At 35.0% G+C, this 25,284-nt stretch overlaps 1 protein-coding gene across 8 annotated transcripts in view; it reads left to right on the plus strand.

Moving 5' to 3' along the window:
* LOC123871265 (synaptotagmin-7) overlaps positions 1-25,284 on the plus strand; it is a 425,136-nt gene that overhangs the window by 376,733 nt on the left and 23,119 nt on the right. For 4 of the 8 annotated variants that reach the window (XM_045914960.1, XM_045914966.1, XM_045914964.1 and 1 more), the window contains 3 exons: positions 10,677-10,685; positions 21,180-21,320; positions 24,746-24,922. In XM_045914960.1, coding sequence (XP_045770916.1) covers positions 10,677-10,685; positions 21,180-21,320; positions 24,746-24,922 — 327 coding nt within the window. The other 4 variants (XM_045914961.1, XM_045914965.1, XM_045914962.1 and 1 more) reach the window with 3 other exon arrangements.

Consider the following 25,284-nt stretch of genomic DNA (forward strand, 5'->3'; position numbering starts at 1 on the left):
GCATCGTAGCTCCTAAATGAATGAACCGATTTTAATTTAGTTTTTTTCGTTTCAAAGGTGGCTTGATCGAGAGTGTTCTTAGCTATAATCCAAGAAAATCGGTTCAGCCGTTTGCAAATTAACAGCTCTTTTCTAGTTCCTGTAACTTTCACTTGTCGGGGGTGTTATAAATTTTTAATTTACACTTGTTTGTTATTTAATATGATTCTTGAGATACAGCCCGCTGACAGACTGACAGACGGATGGACAGTGGAGGCTTAGTAATAGGGTCCCGTTGACAACGTTCAGATATTATGGAACCCTAAAAAGTCTGACAAAAAAGATAAATAATAGAAAGCACTGCAAAATACGTTCAAAATAATGAGGAGTGAAGACAAACCAAAAAATGATCCCTTTTCGCAAAGGTTAGGGAATATTAATTCTAAACTTGGGAACTGTGGACGCATGACTACGTTTTTATTCGTGCCCCATTATAATGGGAAAAGTTCTGACGTTCGCCTCAGGATCGAATTCCTTTATTACTTCGATTGTGTTTTTATTTGAAAAACCTCTGGCAAAAAGAATATCAATGGCACAATGAATAACCAAGGAATAATGAAACTGATCAAAAATGTAAGGACCTTTACATAAGCTGTAATGTTTTGCATCGAGTGTTTGACGAGGCGGGATTGCTCGATTTCTTTGCTGTTATCAGGGTGTGTTATCTTCTTTCTGTGTGCCTAGTGGGAGATTTTTAACCTATTCGATCGCGTAAAAGTTAATTGCGTTTTCTATGGAATTGAAACAGCGCCATCTTCTTGTCACTAGATGGCTCTGTTTCAATTCCATACAGAACGCAGTTAACTTTTACGCGATCGAATAGGTTAAAAATCTCCCACTAGGCACACTGGGAAAGAATACGTAGCTAACAGCATGCTCCAGGCCAGTGGGCCAGAACATAGTTCATTGGATCTTGATACATCGAGATGCAAACAGAAAATAGCTTTGCACACCTTCAGTGTGCAATTTTGAATTAAATAATCCAATTTTATTTTATATTTCGTGTTTTAGTATGAATATTTTATTTCACTTTTGTATAATATTTTTTTTTATGCTTTGGGTTTTTATTTTAATAAAGAAATTTTTATTATTGCCTACGGATGGCCCACGGCGACTTTTTCTAGCGATACAGTTGCATGTACCTTTATAAAAGATCACCAAGTTATATCTAAGTTGTATTTGCGGTTCTTCGCTCTTACTTTACCGGGCTAAAGCAAAGATGATAATATTTCATCTCACATCGTTTTGATAACTAAGTATTATTATTATATTTTTTTTTAAATAAAGAATATTAGCCACGTCAAATGACTAATATTCCCCTTTGCTCTCCAACTAAGCGTCAGGCTTGTGCTAGGAGTAGGTACGACAATAGTGCAACGGGCGGGGTTTGAACCGTCGACCTTTCGGTTTTCAGTCCACTCCTTTACCGGTTGAGCTATTGAGGCTCTAAATATGTATATAACTAAGATAGCATATACATATATATTTATATATTATATATATATAATTACTTTTTTATGTTTATTAGTATATATTATATAAATCTTTGTAAAAAAATCCTTGCGACTTGGTACTATCCAACCTCCTTCCTAGAACTTCTCCTTTCAGCAAAGGTTGCCTGGTAGAGATTGCTCCAAGCAATAAGGCCGCCTTTGCACACAATTGTTTTTTTCTGTTTTCTTCTTACTGTGTTGTTATCCTTATATGTGTTTTTGTGTGCAATAAAGAGTTTCTATCTATCTATCTATAGATAACTAAGTATGATGATGTTATAAATAAGATATCTTGCTGCACGCTCGCTGCCGATTAATCGAGCTATCTTATCAAAGATGTCACCAAGTTATATCTAAGTTGTATTTACAGTTCGTCGCTTGTTCTAAAGCAAAGATAATATTTGCATCTCACGCCGTGTTGACTCACTTAATCTCAACTTGTTCAGACGAAGTTTAATGGAAATAGAAGAGTGATAAAGCGAGAACCGCTATGAGACTGATCTTTCACTGACTACAAAGCTGTTTATACTGTACAACTATACTCTAACTACGGAAAGAAGTTAGTATAGTTCTCTCTCTGTTACGTTATCCCATAGAAATGACAGAGACAAAAACTCAGTGGGCGTTAACCATTTCGAGTCACCAACCAATCACAAACATGCCTTCAAAAACATTCGGGTTCGAAATGTTTTCAAAAACCGTTCGGAGTTCAATTTGAAAACATAGTTTCATTTGATTGGTTGGTGACGCTCACTGAGTTTTTGTCTCTGTCATTTGTATGGGATTACGTAACAGAGAGAGCACTATACTAACTTCTCTCCATGGATAGAGTATACTAACTTCTCTCCAAGGATGTAGATGATATCCACAACTTTGTCAGCGTGGATCTATGTTTTTAAATTTTTTTAACCCGCACAGTAAGGAATGTCGATTAGGTGAAGCTGAATGAAGGGGTGACGAATTGAGTATTTTAGTGCAGCTTAAAAAAGGGACAGTCCTATCCATGAAGCCGACGAGCCCAAATTGAAAATCATTTTGAATCTAGAACCTATATTTTTTCAGTCAAAAGCACTATGGAGCATTTTAATTAACTCTTGACGAAGCTCTACAGTAAAAAGTGCTTTAGACTTGTTTTGCAGTTAAGTACCTACCTAGTTTTGACCGCATAAGTGTTTGAATGTAACATGGTTCATAATAATGATAAATCATAAAAAACACAAAAAATGTTTCTACCTGTCCGTTGTAGACTTTGAAACCATTTAACCGATGTGCCGCAAACCGGTTCCATTAGAAAGGCAATAACGCGAAGATGGTTTTACGAGTAGACCACTAAAATAATGCTTTGGCATATTCTTTTTAGAGTTCCGTACCCAAAGAGAAAAAACGGAGCCCTATTAATGTCACTCTGCTTTCTCTGTCTGTCTGTCTGTCTGTCTGTCTGTCTGTCCGTCCGTCTGTCCGTCCGTCCGTCTGTCCGTCTGTCTGTTCGGAATATTTTAGCGTAGTTACACGTGACGGGTTTCCGCTATTTAGTTACAAACATCGAATATTTTGTTAAACAAAATGAACTATTTTCTGTTATAGCTCGTAAAATAACCTCTAACATGATATTCACGCTGTTTTATAGAGCAAGGTTTTATTATATAGGCTATTTTTTAATAATATTGAGTTGATACTCAAGGGAAAATACAAACAATACAGTACATAATTTACAATATTGAAAGAGGGGTATTATAAGTTTGACGTGTGTATCCGTCTATCTGTGTATCTGTCTGTGGCATCGTCGCTCTTAAAATAATGAACCGATTTTAATTTAGTTTTTTTTTTGTTTGAAAGGTGGCTTGATCGATTGTATTCTTAGCTATAATCCAAGAAAATCGGTTCAGCAGTTTGAAAGTTATCAGCTTTTTTCTAGTTACTGTTTGTTACCTTCACTTGTCAGGGGTGTTATAAATTTTTATTTTACACTTGTATCTGGCAGTGTTTCGTAGAAACCATAATAGAATATTATTACATACCCAGGTATAATAAGAATACGAAAGTTTGTCTGTCTGCCTGTTGGCTAACTTTGCCTAGTTTGCCGGGTTTGATTCTCGGCAGAGGTTTGGAATTTTATGATTAATTGAGAAATTTATTTCTGGGTTGGTCTGAAGGCTTCGGCTGTGGCTAGTCACCACCCATCGTGCCGCCAAGCGGTTTTAGCCACGATGTTCTTCTTCGGCCATATGGTCTTCAGCTGGCTATTTTTCCTCGAATTATAAGCTGAGGTCTGAGGAGGTCGTATTTGCTATCTCGCATAACATTTCCGAAAACTAAATTACATTTTTACTTAATTAAGCTTAAATCCTTATTCAGTGGACATATTGCCTGACTCGCTTTCATTCATTAGCATTATTTAAACGAATTGTGGTTGTGAAAATCAAATAAACAATTACTGAACGAGCCCCAACAGCTTGTTTTATCTTTCGGTTAAAAACTATTGAATAAAACCCAGTCACGTTAAGAGGTTGATGAATTATTCATGAACGAGAACCATTTCACTTGATGGAAATAATGAATTTCTATAGTGCGCCACTTTTCAATTTATTGGTCTACTTGTTCTATTTCTGCTATAAATGCACGCCATGTTGAGTTTGTTCTACATTATATGCGATCGTAATCAAGTGAGTGACTTTATCAAAACTTAAAATTCAATTGATTATAAAATTAACTAAAATAGGTATTTATACAAAATTGTATATGTTAAAGAATTTTAAACATCGGCACAAACGTCTTTCACTTACTAAAAATATTCATTAATTTGCTAAAAATTAAGGTAATATACCTACCAAAGTGGTTAGCGTGGTTCACACATCACGCATTTCGCTCTTGACTCTTGTGTATGTTTCTCCTGTAAATGTTGAAATGCTGTTAGCACGCTCGCGCTTGACTCGGAGTTGCCATGGCGGGCACTCTTAATAGCATGGCATAGAAAGAACAATCTTTATAGAGGAAAAGTTTTTTTTTTTTTTAATTTCGATACAAGTTAACTCTTGACTGGGATCTCACCTGGTAGTGATGATGCAGTCCAAGATGGAAGCGGGCAAACTTGGAAGGGGTAGGTATGGCAGTTTCAATCCATACCCTCTTTCGATTTCTACGCGGCATCATACCTGAATAGTTAATCGCTTGGGAGTACAGATTTGCCGGTAGGTATGGTGGTAACTAGCCACGACCGAAGCCTTCCACCAAAATAATCATGCAAATCTGTGCCAAGGCATGTCACTGTTATGAGTTTATAACAAACATTACCGCTTGTACTATCTGTTCTAACGTATCTACGCGCCTGTACATTGGAATGAATAATTTAATATCATTCCCGCTTGCGTTTGAGTAATGGGAGTTCCAAGGGAAATAAGCTAGCAATTATGTAAATATGAGATGTTGAATCGGTTTGGGCAAATGTTTGTGATGCTGTTTGAGGTTGGCCCCAAAGTGGCTAAAAGTTTTATTTGGCTGATGTTAGAATTTGTCTCCCATATTTATTACTAGCTGTTCGCGTGGATGTAGGTTTTTTAAAATTCCCGTGGGAACTCTTTGATTTTCCGGGATAAAAATTAGCCTATGTGCTAATCCAGGGTATAAACTATCTCCATTCTAAACAGCCCAATCCGTCCAGTAGTTTTTGCGTGACGGAGTAACAAACATACACACACACACACACACACACACACACACACACACACACACACACACACACACATACAAACTTTCTCCTTTATAATATTAGTGTGAAAACTACAGTATTTTCTGACACCATGACATATTTACTTATCGGAAGGCACAAAATTATTTTACTTTTTAAAAAAATATACCTACCATTTTATAATCCTACTGAAACTAAAATTGAGTAACTGTAGGTATGGTAGAGGGAGAATTGCTATTTTTGTGGTTAATAAATAGCTTCATTCATCGCTCAGACAGAAAATAAACAATTGAGTGATGTCTACATTAGCCACACATTTTCCGAACTAATGTTTCTATCCACAATATATCACGGTCAACCGAATAATAGCGCCCTAAAATACAAAAAGACCAGATTAATGACGGACCCCTGAAAGTCTTAATGGAAGGCGGTATTAAAATTGTGAGTTATTTTGGCCGTTTGCAACAAAAACAGGGTGTATTCATTAATCATAGACCCTTTTTAGTCGAATTTATATCAATTTAATTATGGTGGATAGTGAATACCTAAATATTTTGTTGAGTTTATTATTTAAATATCCTGCCTATCCTTGCCAAATAACTGATGTCGTCGCATCCATAATGTGGACGTAGGAATATCGGTCGGCCAAAAGGTGTACTCCCGTTGGCCCCGTTAGCCGTGTACACATTAATAGGGCCAGCGGGATTAGAATTAAATTATTAAAAACTAGCTGATGCCCGCAGCTTCGCCCGCGTGGATTGGTCAGATCCCCTGCAGCATCAGGATTGAGAAGTTGGACTTTTATGAAACAATGTCGCAAAGTTCCTCTATCGATTAAAAAAGAAATGACGCAAATCGGTTCAGAAATCTCGGAGATTTCGGTGTACATAGGTAGAAAAACACAACTCCCTTTTTGAAAGTCGGTTAAAAAAGTAGCTTATGTTACTCCCTGGTCAATTCTCTACTTGTCTGTGAAAATCCCGTCAAAATCGGTTCAGCCGTTCCCAAGATTAGCCTTTTCAAACAGACAGACAGACAGACAAAAATTTTAAAAACGTGTGATTCAGTTATAGTATCGTTCAAATAACCATATGACCTTAATATGCGGTAGTTATTTCGAAATTACAGGCAGACACTCCAATTTTATTTATTAGTATAGATTAGTCCCGTTGTCATTATCTATTCCTGTTCAACGGGGACTGGGGTATTTGAATAATATTGTTAAAAAGTCTTCGTTCTTCCCGTACTCTGGCCCCGTTGGCAGTGTCCGAGGGTCAACAATATTATTTAATGAAACTAAGTAGTTACATATACACAGTTTTTAGGGTAAAATCGTAAGCATGAAGGTGGTTAACTGTAGTGGTGTATATTTAGCAAATTAAAACCATAAATAGGCACCCAAACATATCTAGCCTATGATAGATATGTTTGATTGGGGTTGAAAATGACAGCTGATAATTTAGAAACTATCTCTATATTAGGGATGTTATGGATATATAATTTCGGATCCGGATATGGATATGGATATTGTTAAAAAATAATATCGGTTTCGGTTACGGTTATGGATATTAAATTATTTCGGATTATCCGATAGTTTCGGTTACGGATATTAATTTTTTAAGGAACTGTAAAATGTGAACTGATGTAGGTGTCGCATTCCAGCGGAGTGCACAGTTAATTCGTACGAGTGAAGTATTTAGTTAGACTCCGCCTTATCCGAAACTATCCAAAACGTTTATTACGGATTCAGTTACGGTTACGGTTATTTTTTTATTTCGGATATCCGATAGTTTCGGTTACGGATATGGATATCCATAACAACACTACTCTATATATCAAACTAGATAATTTATCAGGTGGACTGTTTGCGTACACATTTGTGCACTATACTTATCTCCCGTGCAGATGGCTAATCTCTGTGGAGATTGGCCGCCGTGGCCAAAATTTGGTTCGGAGGACATTATTACGCCACTGATACAATAGTAGATACAATGTTGATTATTCGGGAATTAATTAATTTAATTTGAGGAGGAGGATTACTTCGCTCACCTAGTTGCTACCGCAAAATTAACGCTAAGCGCTACGCATATTGAATTATTAATGGCCCTTGGTGATTGTAACTAGCACAGAGCTTAGTAGGTATCTAAGTTTTTCTATTTTGATCTTTATACTAGCTGATGTCCGTAAAGATTGCGTGGATGTAGGTTTGTGAAAATTCCTTAGGGACTCTTTGAGTACCTATTTAAGTTAAAAAGTATCTTACGTCCATTTCCAAAATGCGAGCTATGTCTGTGCCAAAATATGTAAAGATCGGTGCAGCGGTTGAACTATAAACAGATAAAAGACAGACAGACACGGTCTCGCCTTTGTAGTATTAATGTAGTGTAGAAATATAGATATGGATTGAAAAATGTGAAAAATATGGTGAGTTTGCTTAAATGCATTGCCTAAATCGTATTTTAAAACAGCTATGAAAATATAACATGGTAGCTTGGCGTACCCTGGTTTCACTTGGGTGCGATTTCTGAAAATCCTTTCTTAGTGAGGGTAAAGATTTCCTCACGATGTTTTCCTGAACCCAAACTGCCATATCTCCGAATAATTAGAAGTGCATACCCGGGATTGAACACCAGACCTCAGAATTTTGACCTCTAGCTTATAACTGCTTGATAATAATGCTATTTGATAAACTTTAAAATCGCTAGTTATCCAAATGGTATTATTATTATAGGTAAATAAAATATTTCGCACGTTTCTGTCTGGTTTTTATTAGCAAAAAGCTTGCCAAAAAGGATTTATTTTTTGTTTACGCCGCTATAGAAACGTCTATAAAATGCCGTTCCCCTCATTTACCCGTTTATTGACGTCTCCTGAATTATTTATTACAGGCCTGAACTCAAAATCAATCGCGAACCGTCTGAGGAATATTGCTAAGGAGCAGAGGTGGGCATTAGTGCCACTTTTAAATCATTTTCTTTTGGTGAAATTATTCTTTTACATGACAGTGATTTCACATGCTACTTTTTACGGAAAGTATTTCGTGAAAAGGTAGCAGACAGACAGACAGACAGACAGACAGACAGACACACTTTCGCATTTATAATATTATTATTATTATGGATACGCAGCAATGCGTGCTCTTGCGCTTTCATATTGAGCGATTCTTTATAAAGTAGCAAGTGTTACATAATATAATATTATGAAAAGGCTTTTTCACATGCTTTCTATCCATCTCTAGTAAGAAATCCTTTATGGAGCACTAACTTGCTTTTAACTGGTCCCTCTTTGAAATATTGTAGGTAGAAACTTTTTCCACATGCCTTAGCTTTAGTGATTTTGATTGAATTTTTATCACTACACTACCAACCGCCCGCGGCTTCGCTCCCGTGGGCTGTCACTAGTCTAGTCACACATCACACTAATATTATAAAGGCGAAATTTTGTGTGTGTGTGTGTGTGTGTGTGTGTGTGTATGTATGTTTGTTACTCCTTTACGCAAAAACTACTGGACTCAAAGAGCTCTGTGCAAAATTTCAGCTTTCTAGATCCAAGGGTTTGGACTGTACTGGGCATTCATTAGTCTATCAGTGAGTGAGTCAGAATTTTTCTTTTTATCGTACAAGAAGATGACACCCGCGTTTTCGTTCGCGTGTATTAAGGTTTTTTTAAATCTCGTGGAACTTACTAACTACTTATTATACGGAAAACCAAAAGTTTTCCGTAATAATAAGTAGCCTATGCCCGTTCCCGGGATGCAAGCTATCTTCCCAACAGCTACTACCTACCTACTATACAAAATGAGTTTTAAAAAAAACAAGTGCCTCCACTAAAAATGTCAATGAGAGACAAGTCAAGAATAGGCATCTTTTGAGGCAATGCTGCATCATCACCGGCCAGCACGTCTGATTACAGCCAAGCGCCAAAAAACCAAAAGGCAAAACACGGATTTTTCAATAATTCATATGAAATCATTCATGAAATTGACGATTTCATTCAAAAGAAATTATTATTTGAACTGTGAAATCAATCATTAAAAAGTTATGTTTTTTGCCTCCCTTGAAAAAAGTCATAATTCAGTTGTTCCCTGTTTTACTGAAGGCACTGATTTTGTATTTTGTATTACAAAATATTTATTTGAGTACAATAAGATTTCATTAATGAAGTTGGTACAATACAAAGACGATAAGAGAAGAGAAGTTGTATTCGATACGAGAATCTTGCTATTATTTGTTACTTATTAACGAGAAATGAGCACAACTGAGGAGTTCATTCGGACTGTTTTCCATCGCAAGCTTAACTTAGCTCTTAATATTAACGCTTCATAAAAGCATACTTTCAGGAAAGACGTCCGGCAAAACAGGCGAGTATAGGAAAAATTAAAATATTATTTTATTAGCATCACTAACTCACTGAAATTATGGGAGTTTTACTTTAAAAAAGGCATTACCGAACCAGTAGCAATACCTAGTACATATTTACTTATTAATAAAAAAAAGAAAAAACCTACTATTTCTATTATACATTTTTCAACTTTCTTTTGTGTGATTGATCGCATCGCTTTCTAATTGGATGCCTACCCTTGCTCTTCCAATTGTCTATTGCCATTTAATCGATCATGTCTGAGAAAGCAATAATAATGTACGAATAGCAACTTGATAGATTTTTTTGCTTGACTATTCAGAAATAACGATAATTTCTGGTAAAGTTATCGAACGTATGAAAAACCTATACTATTTCTGAAACAAAGCCTTAAGAATTTAATATTTACTTGTATTTTATTTATTCTTTTTAGCAAACTTAAAAGTTTTAAATTTAAAAATTTCTCATACCTACTAAGTACACACAATACAGTTTCCTATAATACGGGCATCTTTAAAACAAGACATAGGCATCTTCTAGGCAAATGCGTCCCATCTTAGGCCACATCATCACTTTCCATTAGGTGTAATTGTGGCCAAGCGAATGCCTACAGCAAATTAGTTTTCCATATTTTTAGAATTCGGTCTTGTCAAAAAAAAATTAAAAAAAATTTAAAAATTTAAAATAAAAACATGCATTGAAGGGGTTAAACGGATTAATCGATGTAACTTAAATTCTTATTGTAAGACAGTAAGTATAAGTCTAATCTGAAATATACCTACTTTATATCTCCTTGTACAAATATTATGTTTATACCAGTTTACGTTGTTTATGCGGATCCAAAGATTATGATCATTCTATTGGTAAATCACGACCAATCAATAATGATGTTAAATATTTAACAAATATTGTAACAAGAAAAGCACGCATTCAGGTTTAGTTTGTCGCGAATGTTCGTAGAAATAAGTGTTTTGGAAGAGTGAAAAGTGTTTAGAAAACCAAATAGACATCTCTCCCTTTCCAGCTTTACCTCTCCTTATTTTATCAACGTTTCTAAACTGTGGATTCTTTTTCCATGCTATCTTCTTCAAAAATGGTAGGTAGAAGAGGTTGTATATGGAAAAAATAGATAAAACTATGAGAAAAAAATATATAGAGTGAAGCTTTTTTCATTTTCTTTGACGATTTTTGATAACACAACCAAATGCTTATGATTTTAAGCTACATAGATTTTAGAGCTTGCTTTAAAGTTAGATCAGTTTCAAAATGGCAAATTAAAATTGCTTTATCATAACTAAAAATTGTATCACAAAAAACACCTTGATAGAACTGGAGTGAAAATACTATGTATATATCACATTTTCACAGGTATTAATCACGGATGATAAATAAAATTACATAATGGTATTCCACTAAAATTAGTTTTAGTTTTGCATAGATCTAGAATAAAATAGCACAACCCACAAATATTATAATTCCCTTCATTAAACTACATTCAATAAGTGATTGTAGGCATAACAGTTGACCTTAGACATTTTCCTGTAACATTTCACAATCGCAAATATTTAAAACTTAAAAATTCACCATGTTACATTACATTACTAGAAAATTGCACAGAGCACAAAGATTTCCGTGAAGTGCAAATTCAGCACAATTTTTTTAAATTTTGCACTGTGATTTTAAGCAAATCTAGACAACTAATGACACTAAAGGATGAAATAAATAATCAATCCATCTGTAGTCTGTCGATAAGTAACTTAGCAACGTGATTATTTGACACAAAAGGCAAAAAAGCAAAGACGTTTGACAAATAACGACGTTATATAGTAACTTATCGAAAGATTACAGATAGGATTGATTATTATTAATTTTGACCGTAAGTCTATAAATATCAAAATACTTATTCATAGCACATCCCTAGTCCCTACTTCAAAATACTTGCACCTCACTATTAAACTCTTACTTATTATTTAAATTAATTTTCTGAACACGCTGATTTCCGTTACAACCTTTTTCTTTGTAGGAAATCGAAAAAATATGACTATCTACATCAAAGGTTAACGCATTAACCAAAGGGACATTTCGTTATAATTATATCAGCTTAAGAGATTATGCCACCAAACGAATTAAGGCCGGTATTTTATAGGAAAATGGACATAAATTGTAGCTATTAAAACCCCTAATCGGCCCGCGCGTTTCCAGATAAATGAGCTCTTAAAATGTATTTTATTCGCAATCCAAGGTGTAATTTTAAATTTCCATCTTTTTAAGGCTCTTGTCCCACCGTTGACATTATTAAGAAACGAATAAAGCTAATTATAATATGTATCATTTTGACGTGTTATTTTAAATTTCCATCTTTTTAAGGCTCTTGGGCACAAGAGCTTTAAAAAGATTCGTTATACGAAGTTATATAGAAGAAGATTCGGTAGACGAAGAGCGTTGAAGCATGAGCTTGGAACACAAGTTTAGGTATTTACCCGAGGTTCTTTGTTTGTTTCCGTGAACGGACGTACCCAGCGCAGTTTAGTTTATAACAAACCGTTTTGATCCTAGACGATTTTCAAACAGATTATTTTTTCAATATTTTTAAGTATGTGGTGTTAGTTTGTCGTTTTTTTCAAAACAATGATGTTTTTTAAAACAGTGTATTATCTTTATAGATTAAGTACGAGTGAATAAAACTTATAATTGTAGTCAGTACTTAATACTAATCTTTTATATACTTGTGTAAGTATAAGAGAGTCAAGAAATTATACAAAATTCAACTTTCCTTATACATATTTACGAAAATATGGTTCCCTTATCATGCACAGTATAAATAGTTACACCTACTATAATAATTTTCACACATATATTTATAAAGGCTAAAATAAATGTGAAATCCGTCTAAAATTTAAACAGTCTTAAATATTTAATTTGCAATATTATCAAAAATATAATGCAATGCTAATACTCATAAAGACATTGAGCATTTTTTATTTATTTATGGTCCTTTACAATCTTTTCAAATTTTATTGTTAGTACTAAATCGTACTTACCGTAAGCGCAAGACAATGGACAGTACAATGAAAGGGATTAACAGGTACAAAAATGCAGATGTTACACTTGAGTAGGTATTTATTTATCAAAAATAAGTGCACTGCTACATGAGTAAGCCAGGGATACAAAAACAAAATAAGATAAAGTTCAAAACTAATAGTACAAAAACCCACCTACTACTTTTAAAGACTTCACCGCAGATGATTGATTTATATTTGAATATGTATAAATTATTATATACATGTATTCGAAATTTTCATAGTAACTGCTATGATTTGATATCAAACTCGATCCATCTATTTCAAGTTTATTTTTTCTCGATACACAATTCTTTTTCATGTCATGTGTAGGTAAACCAATTTCAATATACTTTTTGGGTTTTGTAGGTTATATCTCTTACATTCGTTTTGATTATGATAAGTTCTTTTATGACATATCGGAAAATTTTATGACATATGACAATATAGCCTCTAACACACGGAATGGTAAAGCGAAGCCAAAGAGAGATCTCATTTATCAAAATTTAATGTGCAGTTTGGCAGTAATAAGTGAATCGATGAGCCAATAAACAAACAAATACGCAACACAACACGTGACAGGTTGTGATGGCAATCAGAGTGAGGACGCCCCGCACACCCACACAATCCCTGGGCTAATCCGGTGCGGGATAGCGCGGGTGACGTGCGGGTGTGCAGAACGTCCCCCGCCTCATACCTCGATTGCCATCTCGACCTGTCACGTACTATACATAGCTCCCGAAAACTCAGTCCTCTCTTAGTTACATACTATAATATTATAAATGCGAAAGTGTGTCTGTCTGTCTGTCTGTCTGCTACGCTTTCACGGCTCAACCGCTGAACCGATTTTGATGAAATTTGGTACCAACTTAGAATATTTTCCGGGAAAGGACATAGGCTACTTTTTATCCCGGAAAAACAAACAGTTCCCCCGGGATAGCACGCTGTGTTTCACGCATTTGTCGTTCAATAACGCCGCAACAGAGCTACGGTTTGACGGCATTTTTTGCACAGACATAATTGAAGACATAACAAGTGATACAGAATACTTTTTTTCCAAAATAAACAAACAGTTCCCAAGGGACAGCACGCTATTTTTCACGCATTTGTCCTACAATAACGCCGCAACAGAGCTACGGATTGACGGCATTTTTTTGCGTAAACATAGTTGAAGACCTTGCAAGTGATATATGCTACTTTTTCCAGAAAAAACAAACAGTTCCCACGGGATAGCATACTATTTTCTCGTATATTTGTGGTTCAATAACGCCACAACAGAGCTATTTATTAACGTCAATTTTTTGCATTGACATAGTGGAGGATCTAAAAAGTGAAATAAGCAACTTTTCTCTCTAAAAATCAAACAGTTCCTGCAGGATAGCATGCTATCGTTCAGGCATTCGTCATTCATTAACGCCGCAACAGAGCTACAGATTGACGCTTTTTTTGCAAAGACATAGCTGAGAACCTAATAAGTAATAAATGAGACTTTTTCTGCCGAAAAATATGGACACTTCCCGCGGGATAGCATACTATTTTTCACGCATTTGTCGTTCAATAACGCCATAACAGAGCTACGGATTGACAACATTTTTTGCACAGACATAGTGAAGAATCTAAAAAGTGAAATAAGCTACTTTTCTCTCTAAAAACCAAACAGTTCCTGCAGGATAGCATGCTATCGTTCAGGCATTCGTCATTCAATAACGCCGCAACAGAGTTACGGATGGACGCTTTTTTTGCAAAGACATAGCTGAGAATCTAATCACACTAATATTATAAAGGAGAAAGTTTGTCTGTGTGTGTGTATGTTTGTTACTCCTTCACGCAAAAACTACTGGACAGATTGGGGTGAAATTTAGAATGCAGATAGATTATACCATGGATTCGCACACAGGCTACTTTTATCCCGGAAAATCAAAAAATTCCCACGGGAATTTTAAAAAACCTACATCCAAGTGAACGAATTCGCGGGTATCAGCTAGTCACATCACACTAATATTATAAAGGCGAAAGTTTGTATGTGAGTGTGTGTGTGTGTGTGTGTGTGTGTTTTTGTTACTCCTTCACGCAAAAACTACTAGGCGGATTGGGCTGAAATTTAGAATAGAGATAGATTATACTCTGATTTAGCATATAGGCTACTTTTTATCCCGGAAAATCAAAGAGTTCCCACGGAATTTTTAAAAAACTACATCCACGCGAACGAAGTCGCGGGCATCAGCTAGTAAGTAATAAATGCAACTTTTTCTCCCGAAAAATATTATATGAACACTTCTCGCGGGATAGCATACTATTTTTCACGCATTTGTCATTCAATAACGCCACAACAGAGCTATGAATTGACGTCATTTTTTTAGGGTTCAAGCAAAAACGGAACCCTTATAGGATCACTTTGTTGTCTGTCTGTCTGTCTTTCCGTCGTGTCTGTCAAGAAACCTATAGGGTACTTCCCGTTGACCTAGAATCATGAAATTTGGCAGGTAGGTAGGTCTTACAGCACAAGTACAGGAATAAATCTGAAAACTGCGAATTAAAAAAAAATGTTTCAATTTTCAAACTAAGGTAACTATACCAAGTGGGGTATCATATGAAAGGACTTTACCTGTACATTCTAAAACAGGTTTTTATTTATTTTTATGCATAATAGTTTTTGACTTATCATGCAAAATGTTGGAAAAAATAGCCGAGTACGGAACTCTTAGTGCGCGAGTGTAACTCGCACTTGGCCGGTTGTTTTGCATAGACATAGTCGAGGAAAAAGTATTATAGACTACTTTTCCTTTAAAAAAAAACAAATAGTTCGCGCAGGATAGCATGCTAAAACACATGATAAAATAACTTAGGCATTGCATAAAATATTGTAACAAACCTCAATTATTATTAAAACCTTGAATCACGCGAGTGATGCCGCGGGTAATAGCTAGTTCAAAAATATAACCATCATAAAGATCCACGAGGGATGACCACGTGCAAATGATAGTAATTATCCTATTGTTTCAGGTGTTATGGTAGAGTGTACAATGTATACAACCAAAATCTAAATACAAAATACCGTACTAATGCTGTAAAAGACAATAAACTAATGCTATTATGCAAATGAAAAAAAAGAAATCATAATGGAATACAAGAAACCGCGCTAATGCCATAACAGGACGATGAATCATCAAAATTTCATTTAGCGGCTAGGACAAATAGCAAGGCTATTGGGATATAGCATTGTCAGCCGGTAATAACCGTAAAACTATAAGCCTTTAAGAATATTTGATTCTGAAAAATTATAATTCTAGTCAATAACTAATTATACAAAATTCAACTTTCCGTTTATTTAAAAACATGGTTTTCCTTATCACAAACGGTATAATGAAACCTTGAGTATTGAGTTTTACATATTTATAAAAGCTCTTGAAATAAATGTGAAACCCATGTAAAATTTAAACAGTTAAAAATTTATTTTTTAGAAATTATTAAAAATATAGATCAATGCCACTGCTCTGATAGGCATTGATCTATTCTCTACCGAAATCGCGTTTTACAATTTTTTTCAAAATTTGAAAATTAAATTATTCCCTTTCAATGACAGGGAACAATAGATACCAATGCAGCTATTTGCTCGAGGCAATACTTATTTATTAACTAGCTGATGCCCGCAGCTTCACCCGCGTGGATTTAGGTTTCTAAAAATCCCGTGGGAACTTTTGATTTTCCAGGACAAAACTAGCCTATCCGTAATAGCCCGTCCCCGGGATGCAACGCATTTCTGTACCACGTAAAAAACATCTAAACGGATGATCCTTTAAAAATCCCGAGGGATCACCAGGATTTAGGAATGCAATTCCTTACAGCATCATATAAACACAATTCAAAAATATACAAAAAGTTTTAATCTATCTTTAAGAAAAAATAGCGAGTATTAAAAATACCTAGTATTGAGAAGTGATAGTCGCACTACAATTTCAGGTAAATCGTAAATAATCCGATAACAATTGCTAAGCAAACAAGCGTTACGTCCGTTCTCGGAGAGGCCTCGGCCGATACTAATTTCCTAGTTCAATTTACTATTGCTTGTTGCACGGTTTTGTAGTGTGTTTCAAGATTATTTTTTGGAAACAAATATTAATTAAATTTAAATATTTTTTTTCTGTTTATATTGCAAATATGTTCTTCTTTAATGAGTACTTAGTTTTATTTATAAATGAAGAAAAATAACCCACCTAAATGACAGTTTAATGTGTCTGTAGTTTTATGAAATTATGACTTTTTTGTTTGAATTTTTATAATGTAAAAAATGCCAAACGAAAGATTTGGTTCTGTCATCTTATTAGTTCAGGACCTTTTCTTTGGTAAATATATCTCTTTGTGAGAATCGACCAAGTAACTTTTGATGTAGTGAACGTCAAAGATGACACGAAATCCAAAATTCAGTAATAGTCTTTTGGTATTTTAGGCAATAAAAGATAAACTATGAATAAATTGCAAAATGTTGTCTGTCAATTTAATAAAACAGGAAATATTCTACAAAGTAGTACATACATGTTTTACATAAATGCAGTGTTTAATAAAATATAGGGGGGCAAAATGGCTCAAGAATAGCTCATCGCCGGTTCAACACTCTTAAATGAATAGAGTTGAAACGGGTGATAGTTTTGGGGTAGTTTTTTCACGGGGTTATGAGCGAGTGTGCGAGTGCAGCGAGCGATTACTAATGCCACTTGCTCGGATAGGCGGCCGAGATATAAGTTATCCTGCGCAAACTGTGCTAGTGTTTCAACCGCTAAGACAACGTTGCTAGCGAGTTTTTTCTTTAATAGCTCCACTGGTTGATCGCAGTGACCAACCGCAAAACTAATCAAGAGAGATTTCTCGCGGAAATTGTGCATAGCCAGCGTTCAACTATTAACATATTTTATGCTCATTTATTGACACAGAATCATATTACATCGATTGTACGTTTCTTGAGCGATATCTAATAGCTTTCTCGTCGGCGGTGGGACAAGTGCATAATTAATAAATGCTGAGCGTGTTTTGGTCTGTCAGGAAGTAAGATAAGTAAGAACGAAATTTTTAAATAAATGTTTGTCTTAAATAAGCAGGCCTAAAATATATATCAATATACCTATTTAGCAAAAAAAACAATTTTAAATCTAAAGTTACTTAAATTAAACATAAATAATAATAATTAATGACTATGAAAAACAATTACCAAGCAACAAAGTCTTTTAACTAATGATACAAGTTTGAGCAGCGTTTTCAATTCTAGATAATATTAATTTCCCTTTTCGTTTTCGTGTTGGAAACAAAATTAATGGTAACTCGATGACACACGCAACTTTCCCCTATGTAAGTTAGACGGATGATAATTAAAAGTGCTTTGCTCCTAAACTAATTATTTTTAACCCCCGACCCAAAAAGAGGGGTGTTATAAGTTTGACGTGTGTATCTGTGTGTCTGTGTATCTGTGTATCTGTGTATCTGTCTGTGGCATCGTAGCGCCTAAACGAATGAACCGATTTTAATTTAGTTTTTTTTGTTTGAAAGGTGGCTTGATCGAGAGTGTTTTTAGCTATAATCTAAAAATATCGGTTCAGCCGTTTAAGAGTTACCAGCTCTTTTCTAGTTTTCTTGTAGAAAAGAAGGTTAGATAACCGTTAGGTTCATACTATTATGTCAATAGACAAATGTTAAGCTGTCAAGATGGACGTTGCCTAAATACATAATTATTTATTTGAAAATGATGTTTTGGAAAACTCAAATACTTTGGATCGTCGGGGGTGTTATAAATTTTTAATTTACACTTGTTAGTAGGTTACGTTAGTTTTACATAGCATGTAACTGTCAAATAAATATAATTAATAGCCTGTATAGATGGTACAAAACTACATTTAGGTACATCGATTTAATCAATAGATTTTATCGACTATCTATATTACCCATCGAATATAGAATAGATAATATCGCATGCAAACATTATAATGTCATTTTCAAAATATGGAGCAGTAGAGACCCATTTTACATAATTTATTATTCATATGCCGAAAACATCATGTTGTATAGTTTCTAATTTAAATAGCAATAACATCCATTGTGATTTACATTTAGTTCAGAATAATATGTTGTATACATATAAATTGTAGTCTACTCATACATTTGTAGATTAGCTAAAGCATTTTGTAGATTATAAAAATATTTCTTTCTATTATCTATTAAAATATAATATAATAATTTGTCGAAAATACTATTAATTTAAGGGTCTTCACCCACTAACCAATAATAGAACAGATAGTTCGCAATTTAGTACCGTAACCCTGTACTATTATTAGACGGTAGGTACCCATAAATGCATGGATAAAAAATACATAATTATTAAACTTCATTTTATAATGTAGATTTGTAAATAAAAATTACCTTTCTGTACATATTCTTTTAAATTATAGTATATAATTTTAGGTTTTAGTTAATATTTTTATATTAGCTAAACTCATTTAAGTTACATATTTTGTATTGCAGTCCAACTTATTACAAGGATCGTATAGACAATTTGGGTAAAACAGTAGATAACATGCATTGATAACTTTTATTCCTAACTAATTACATAAAAGAAGCCTAATTTAGAATGTAGTCTATATTAATAAATACTTTACAAATTTGTTTACTTTACCTCATCAATTGGTATTTTAACAATAAATCTTACAAATTACGTGTTATATTTTTTGGAAACAAGGCTTATTCTTATTTCTGCAATTATTTTATGTATTTATCAATATAAATGCCTACATAAAATTCCCATAAGCTTCTTCGTTTTCGATATAAAATTGTACTAAAAGCAAAAAAAAAATGCAATTGCGTAATTTACGTAGTTTAATTTATTAATCACGGTACATACTTAGCATTAACAGTGATTTATTAATATAGCTTTTAGAGCCGTTTTTGTTACTTTTTGCATTATTATTTTAGAAATTTAAAACTTAAGATGCAAAGAGTAGCATTCGTGTGATACTTTTGATTTTGTACACAATTATTTATTCTAATTACCTAAGTTTATTACACAACATAGAGTCGTTTATTGCCTTTTTTGTCCCTATTTTTAAGATCACATTAAATATTAAAAAAATGAAATTTTTGCATATTATTTATTAAGTAACGACTTTATGTCTCAGAGTGATTCTATACCATGAAATTTATATTAGAAAAATAATATTATGCTCATTTTGTTTAGATGTCAAATATTTCCATTCAGGCTGGTATTTTCAGTATTTTTAAAACCGCCAAAAATTTTATTAATTTTAGAACATCTCGCGGTGGTACGGTTCTGTGTAGTGGACGATCACTTTTACACCTATACCATTATCGTTTAGAAATATTTGTTGCTCATCCATTGTACATTTTCTATGTGTGCACGATAATATGAGACCCTGGTGAAGTTAATCACTGTATAGTGTGCAGAAAAAAAACCTACACGACAAAATACATGCGCAGCTGAAAACAATCTAAATAAAAAAATTTCAAAAGAAAAATAAAACCGACTTCAAAAACCAAAAACACTAAAAAGTAGAAAATAATTTTTGTTTAGCTACACATGTACTGTACCTAGGTATGAAGTCGAGCGAGCATATTAAAACAAAATTAGAAATCCAAGAGTGAAGCTCGCCCGACTTCATACCTAGGTACATTACATGTGTAGCTAAACAAAAATTATTTTCTACTTTTTAGTGTTTTTGGTTTTTGAAGTCGGTTTTATTTTTCTTTTGAAAATTTTTTATTTCACAATTTTTAGTGGCCCCACTGTACTATAATATGCTATGCCCAGTTAAAACCCTACTGTTTACTAAGCTATTACAGTGATCGCGAGCAATTTGCTCTTATCCATTGAGGAGTTCTGTTCTCCATCTCCGAAGATATTCATCAGATCTTCACCAAATTTATATGGGACCACCTGCACAGTATACCCTTTCAAACAAAAAAAATTTTTCAAATCGGTCCAGGGGTCTTTGAGTAATCGGGGAACATACATAAAAAATAAAAAAAATAAAAAAAATAAAAAAAAAAGATCCCGACGAATTGAGAACCTCCTCCTTTTTTGGAAGTCGGTTAAAAATGCGTTGCTTGATGGGGCACCTAATGAGAAGCAGGCTGGGAGTCCAACCTAGATTTGTTAACTTTGGGTCTAACATCGAATGATAGTTGCAGAGCTCATTTGACATTTATTTTTAATGCATTGAAGGTTTTGTACAAAAAATTATTGTACCATCGCTCAATGAATCAGCAATGTAGACCAACCAATAAATGAGGTCGGTGGCTCCCATTGAGTGTTAGACACTGAATTAGCAAATCATTGCGTTGGTCCGGTGACGTCGCTGTACAGTGCGCAGAAAAGTACACAACAGAATAATACTATGTTATAAAAAGAACCCAAAAACACGTTGCTTGCCGTAAGGGAAAATGCGGGGTTCCAAGTCTCATGTTGTTGTGCATGCATCATATTGCCTTTGATGATAGGCGCCTTGTAAATGCGTCTAGTAAATCGTTCACCGCTCTGGCTAACAGATGGCGTTCCTTCAGAACCGGTCGATATCTCTGGTGGACATGTACATCGACAACTCGGAGCCATCGGAGAACGTGGGCCAGATACACTTCTCGCTGGAGTACGACTTCCAGAACACGACACTCATTTTGAGGATCATACAAGTAAGTTTCTTATTTGCAGATACAGGATAGCCCTTTACTGCCATCTTACTTGGGGTAAGAATAGAATAGAATATAATATAATAGATAGAAATAAGACATTTATTCAAATAAACTTTTACAAGTGCTTTTGAATCGTCAAATAATTTATCACTGGTTCGGAATGCCATTCCTATCGAGAAGAACCAGCAAGAAACTCGGCGGTTGCTCTTTTCAATGTGTGATGATGAAATGGAAATGGAAGTAGGCTAACCTGGAAGGAGTATGGTAGTTTTTATTAAACTCACCAGTTGTTTAAAATCGTCTAGTTTGAAAATGCCCAAGAGCTAAAATTTTCTAAGCAAGACGTAGTGGTACGTAAAAAATCGGTGAAAAATGTATTTCCGTGGTTATCGCTATGGGACGGGGTGTCGTAAATACGGTATTTTATTACTTTTAATATCCGACTCAGAAAAAAACATATCTTGCGATAGAGTTCAGAGGGTAAACACTAAACATAGTTTATTAAACATTTATACTGACCTATTACCACTATTGTAATCCTAGCACAATCATTGCGACTATGCTTTTACGGCATTACGCGCTTTGTCGATGTGAAACCCACGAGAAATCGTTTTCGCACTGATTTTGTGGGTGATCTACTGGATTAGGTACTTACTCATCTTTATGATCTACTCATCTCCGGCTCATTACTGAGCACGGAAGACTCCTTTAGTGTACTAAATGAACACAGAAAACTCCTCTCCGAAAGAGAGGGGTTTGGCCAAGTCCACCACGCTGGGCAAGTGTGGTTTTGCAGGCTTGTAAAACAATAAAGCAAGGCTTGTGAAATAATAAGTAGAATTGGCAGCATTATCGCTTTGCTTTACTTTGCTTGATCTACTGGATTACTTACTACGTCAATTTAACTTGCTAAATAAGTAACAAATATTATTAGATAATAATGATTCTCGAGTCTCGAGATCACGACGAGGTCTTTGCACGTGGCGACATTTTCAGACGCAAGTCGCAACAGCAACAAGTTACGAAAGCGATGAATTCATAGCCAGTTTTTTTAGCTAGGATATGGAATGCCTTTACGGCGTCAGTTTTCCCCTCTACTTTTAACATAGGTACAGTCAGCAACAAAGCTAGGTTACACCCGTCAGTACAAGTTGTTGCTGACTGTACTTTCAAGTAATGAGTGAATGCCGAATGGGCAACTTCTAGGCAAGCGCGCTCCATCTTAGGCTGCATCATAACTTGCCAGCAGGTCGTCTGATTGTAGCCAAGTGCTAGCGAAAATAAGCTCCCTCTATGGGAGAGTTATAGTTTTATGACAGGGTTAATTTTAGTCTTGTTTAGACAATGGTGGGAATTTCGTCGAATATAAGGCTTCGTCTTAACTTTCTGCTTGCTAATAATATAATGACCGTATGACGAATCCAAGATATGACAAACAAAAATACGTCAAGAAAAAGGAACGAGTTTGGTTTTCAAAAAATATTTACGTGCCGAATTTAGACCACCTCCTTTTTAGAAATCGGTTAAAAAAATTATTTGATTTATCTAGTTGAGCAGTTAGGTAGTTTTTACCTGCTCTACTTTTGACCATTCTATCAAATGATATCGTTTTCCCGTGGTTATAAAAATGAATATGGACTTTGTCTGTGGTGGCGTTTGTTGGCGCGCGTGTTGTGACTTTTTGGAGTGTTTTTTTGTTAGAAGTGGCCGGTTTTTGTGTCCCGCTGGTGTTTATTGATGGTGGAACTGACCGAGGAACTGACTGAGAAGCGCTCTAAAGGGGCGCCGCGTGTGTGTCGGCGGGCGCCGGCACAGACGAGGTCCATACTTATACATATAGTTTTCCTAACTTGTAAATAACTACACACTTGACATTGGCTAATCAGTGTAAAGCCAGACGAGAAAAGAAAAAAAAAAAAAACAATGAATATGTAGTAAGTAGTAATTATTTTTACGGGTTGTACTTTAATATGTTGTGCAATCAGCTTCACTCTGGAGGCACGTTATTCATCTGCCATCGAACTGCCGCGGTCGAGGTGTGCAAAGGCTTCAGTAAACAACGTACGTTAACCATTCGAGCAAATAAAAGTACAAAATGTCGTATCCTACGAATAACGACACTGTTACAAAAGGCCTACGTTTCAAGAGTAAGGGTTTTAATGGTTTATTTTAATACTAATGAACATGTATGCAATCTTATAGGTTACGCTTTGTTCCACGGAACTATCGGGTCATAAGTGCAGTTGTGTCATTTTTCGTCGGAAAATGCGGTCGTAAAAGTATTGAAAGATGTTATGAAAACAGCCACATATACCAAGGAGTTTTGCAAACCTATAAGTGATAGATTGAATTACAACTAAATTAAATACCTAAATATTGCACTCGTTAATATTATATGACACTCACGCTGATCTGACGTAAAGTAACAGCGCGGCGCTTGTGGCATGACCTCGCACATGAGTTTTGCCTGAATAGTGGATAAAAGTCGGACACTGCGACCATGGTGGCTGTTTTCGTCGGACCTTTTTCGCTAGTAAAATTGTAGCTTATGTTCAAACGCTAATTTCTAGGTAATAAAATCAAATTTTTCAAATTTTTATGAGTTTGAAAGATGTGATTGAGAATAGATTTCAAATCAGCAAAAAAAATCAAACGTCACTGTGGCCGTTGTGGCGTTATTCGTAGGATACGAACATAAATAATATTGTGCGATGGATCCCGTTGGCAATCTTCGGTTACGGAGCCCTATTATATATATATATTCTCCTTATTTTAATTTAACGAGATCAACAAAAAGTAATGATAAAATAACCGAGGACGCAAACGAGGATCATAATTAGGTATATTCAATGAAATTTTAATTAAAACATAATTTACTATTCTTTCAGCAGTGGTAATTACATCGTGAATAGGTATTGTTTAAGGTTTCGGGAAAGAAACGCGAAAATGTATTTCTTGCTCTTTTATTAACTGCGTTTTTAAACAATACAGTATTTATAAGTATAGTATAGTATGGTATTGTTACGGCTGTACTCACATACATATTTAGTTGGCGTAAGCCCGACTAGTTTCGAACTCATCCGGGAAGCTTTTAGGGTTGAGACGCTCAGCAAGCTGAGTCCCTTTGAAAAAGGAAAGGACGTGCTTTTATTAAGAGTTATTACACTTAAAACTAACAAAGGACGAGGAGTTTACGTATTTTGGAAGACCCTCTGATATAAAAAATAATTTATAATAAAAAAAGAAATAATTTATTTTTGACATAGGCAAATGGACAATGGACCGACGATATAAAGCGGCTGGTAGGAAGTGGCTGGATGAGGAAGGCTGAGGACTGGGTGTGGTGGCGCTCTATAGGGAAGGCCTATGTCCAACAGTGGATGTCCACAGGCTGATGATGATGATGATGAATTTCTTGTTCGTAGGGCAAGGAGCTTCCAGCCAAGGACCTCAGCGGGACCTCGGACCCCTACGTGCGAGTGACTCTTCTACCGGACAAAAAGCATCGCCTGGAGACGAAGATAAAACGTCGAACTCTGAACCCTCGGTGGAACGAAACGTTATACTTCGAGGGGTTCCCGATACAGAAGTTACAAAGTCGGGTATGTCTGATTTTTTTTACTTGACAATGTTTCAAAATTATAATATAATAATATAATATACTTCCTAATAATATATCCATACTACAATCAAACTTCAAGCTAGCCTTATCTAATTCCTATACAAATCATGCCCGCGTGGAATGGTGCCAAGGATACTGACTGCATTTCCACGCTGGACAGCCAGGCTGATCCGTTGCGCAAAAAATTAGCTAGGCCTTCTGTTACCCGATGAGGCTATTAAACGCGGTAAAATGTCTCGTAAAAAAAAAATTGCACTAAGACTCCATGGCCCAAGGGTCTCCATGGCAAACGGAACAAAAATGTAGCGCTCAATAAGAAAGGCATACAAATGCGAAAGTGTG

Source organism: Maniola jurtina, chromosome 13 (genome assembly GCF_905333055.1).
Source record: "Maniola jurtina chromosome 13, ilManJurt1.1, whole genome shotgun sequence".
Lineage (NCBI taxonomy): Eukaryota > Metazoa > Arthropoda > Insecta > Lepidoptera > Nymphalidae > Maniola > Maniola jurtina.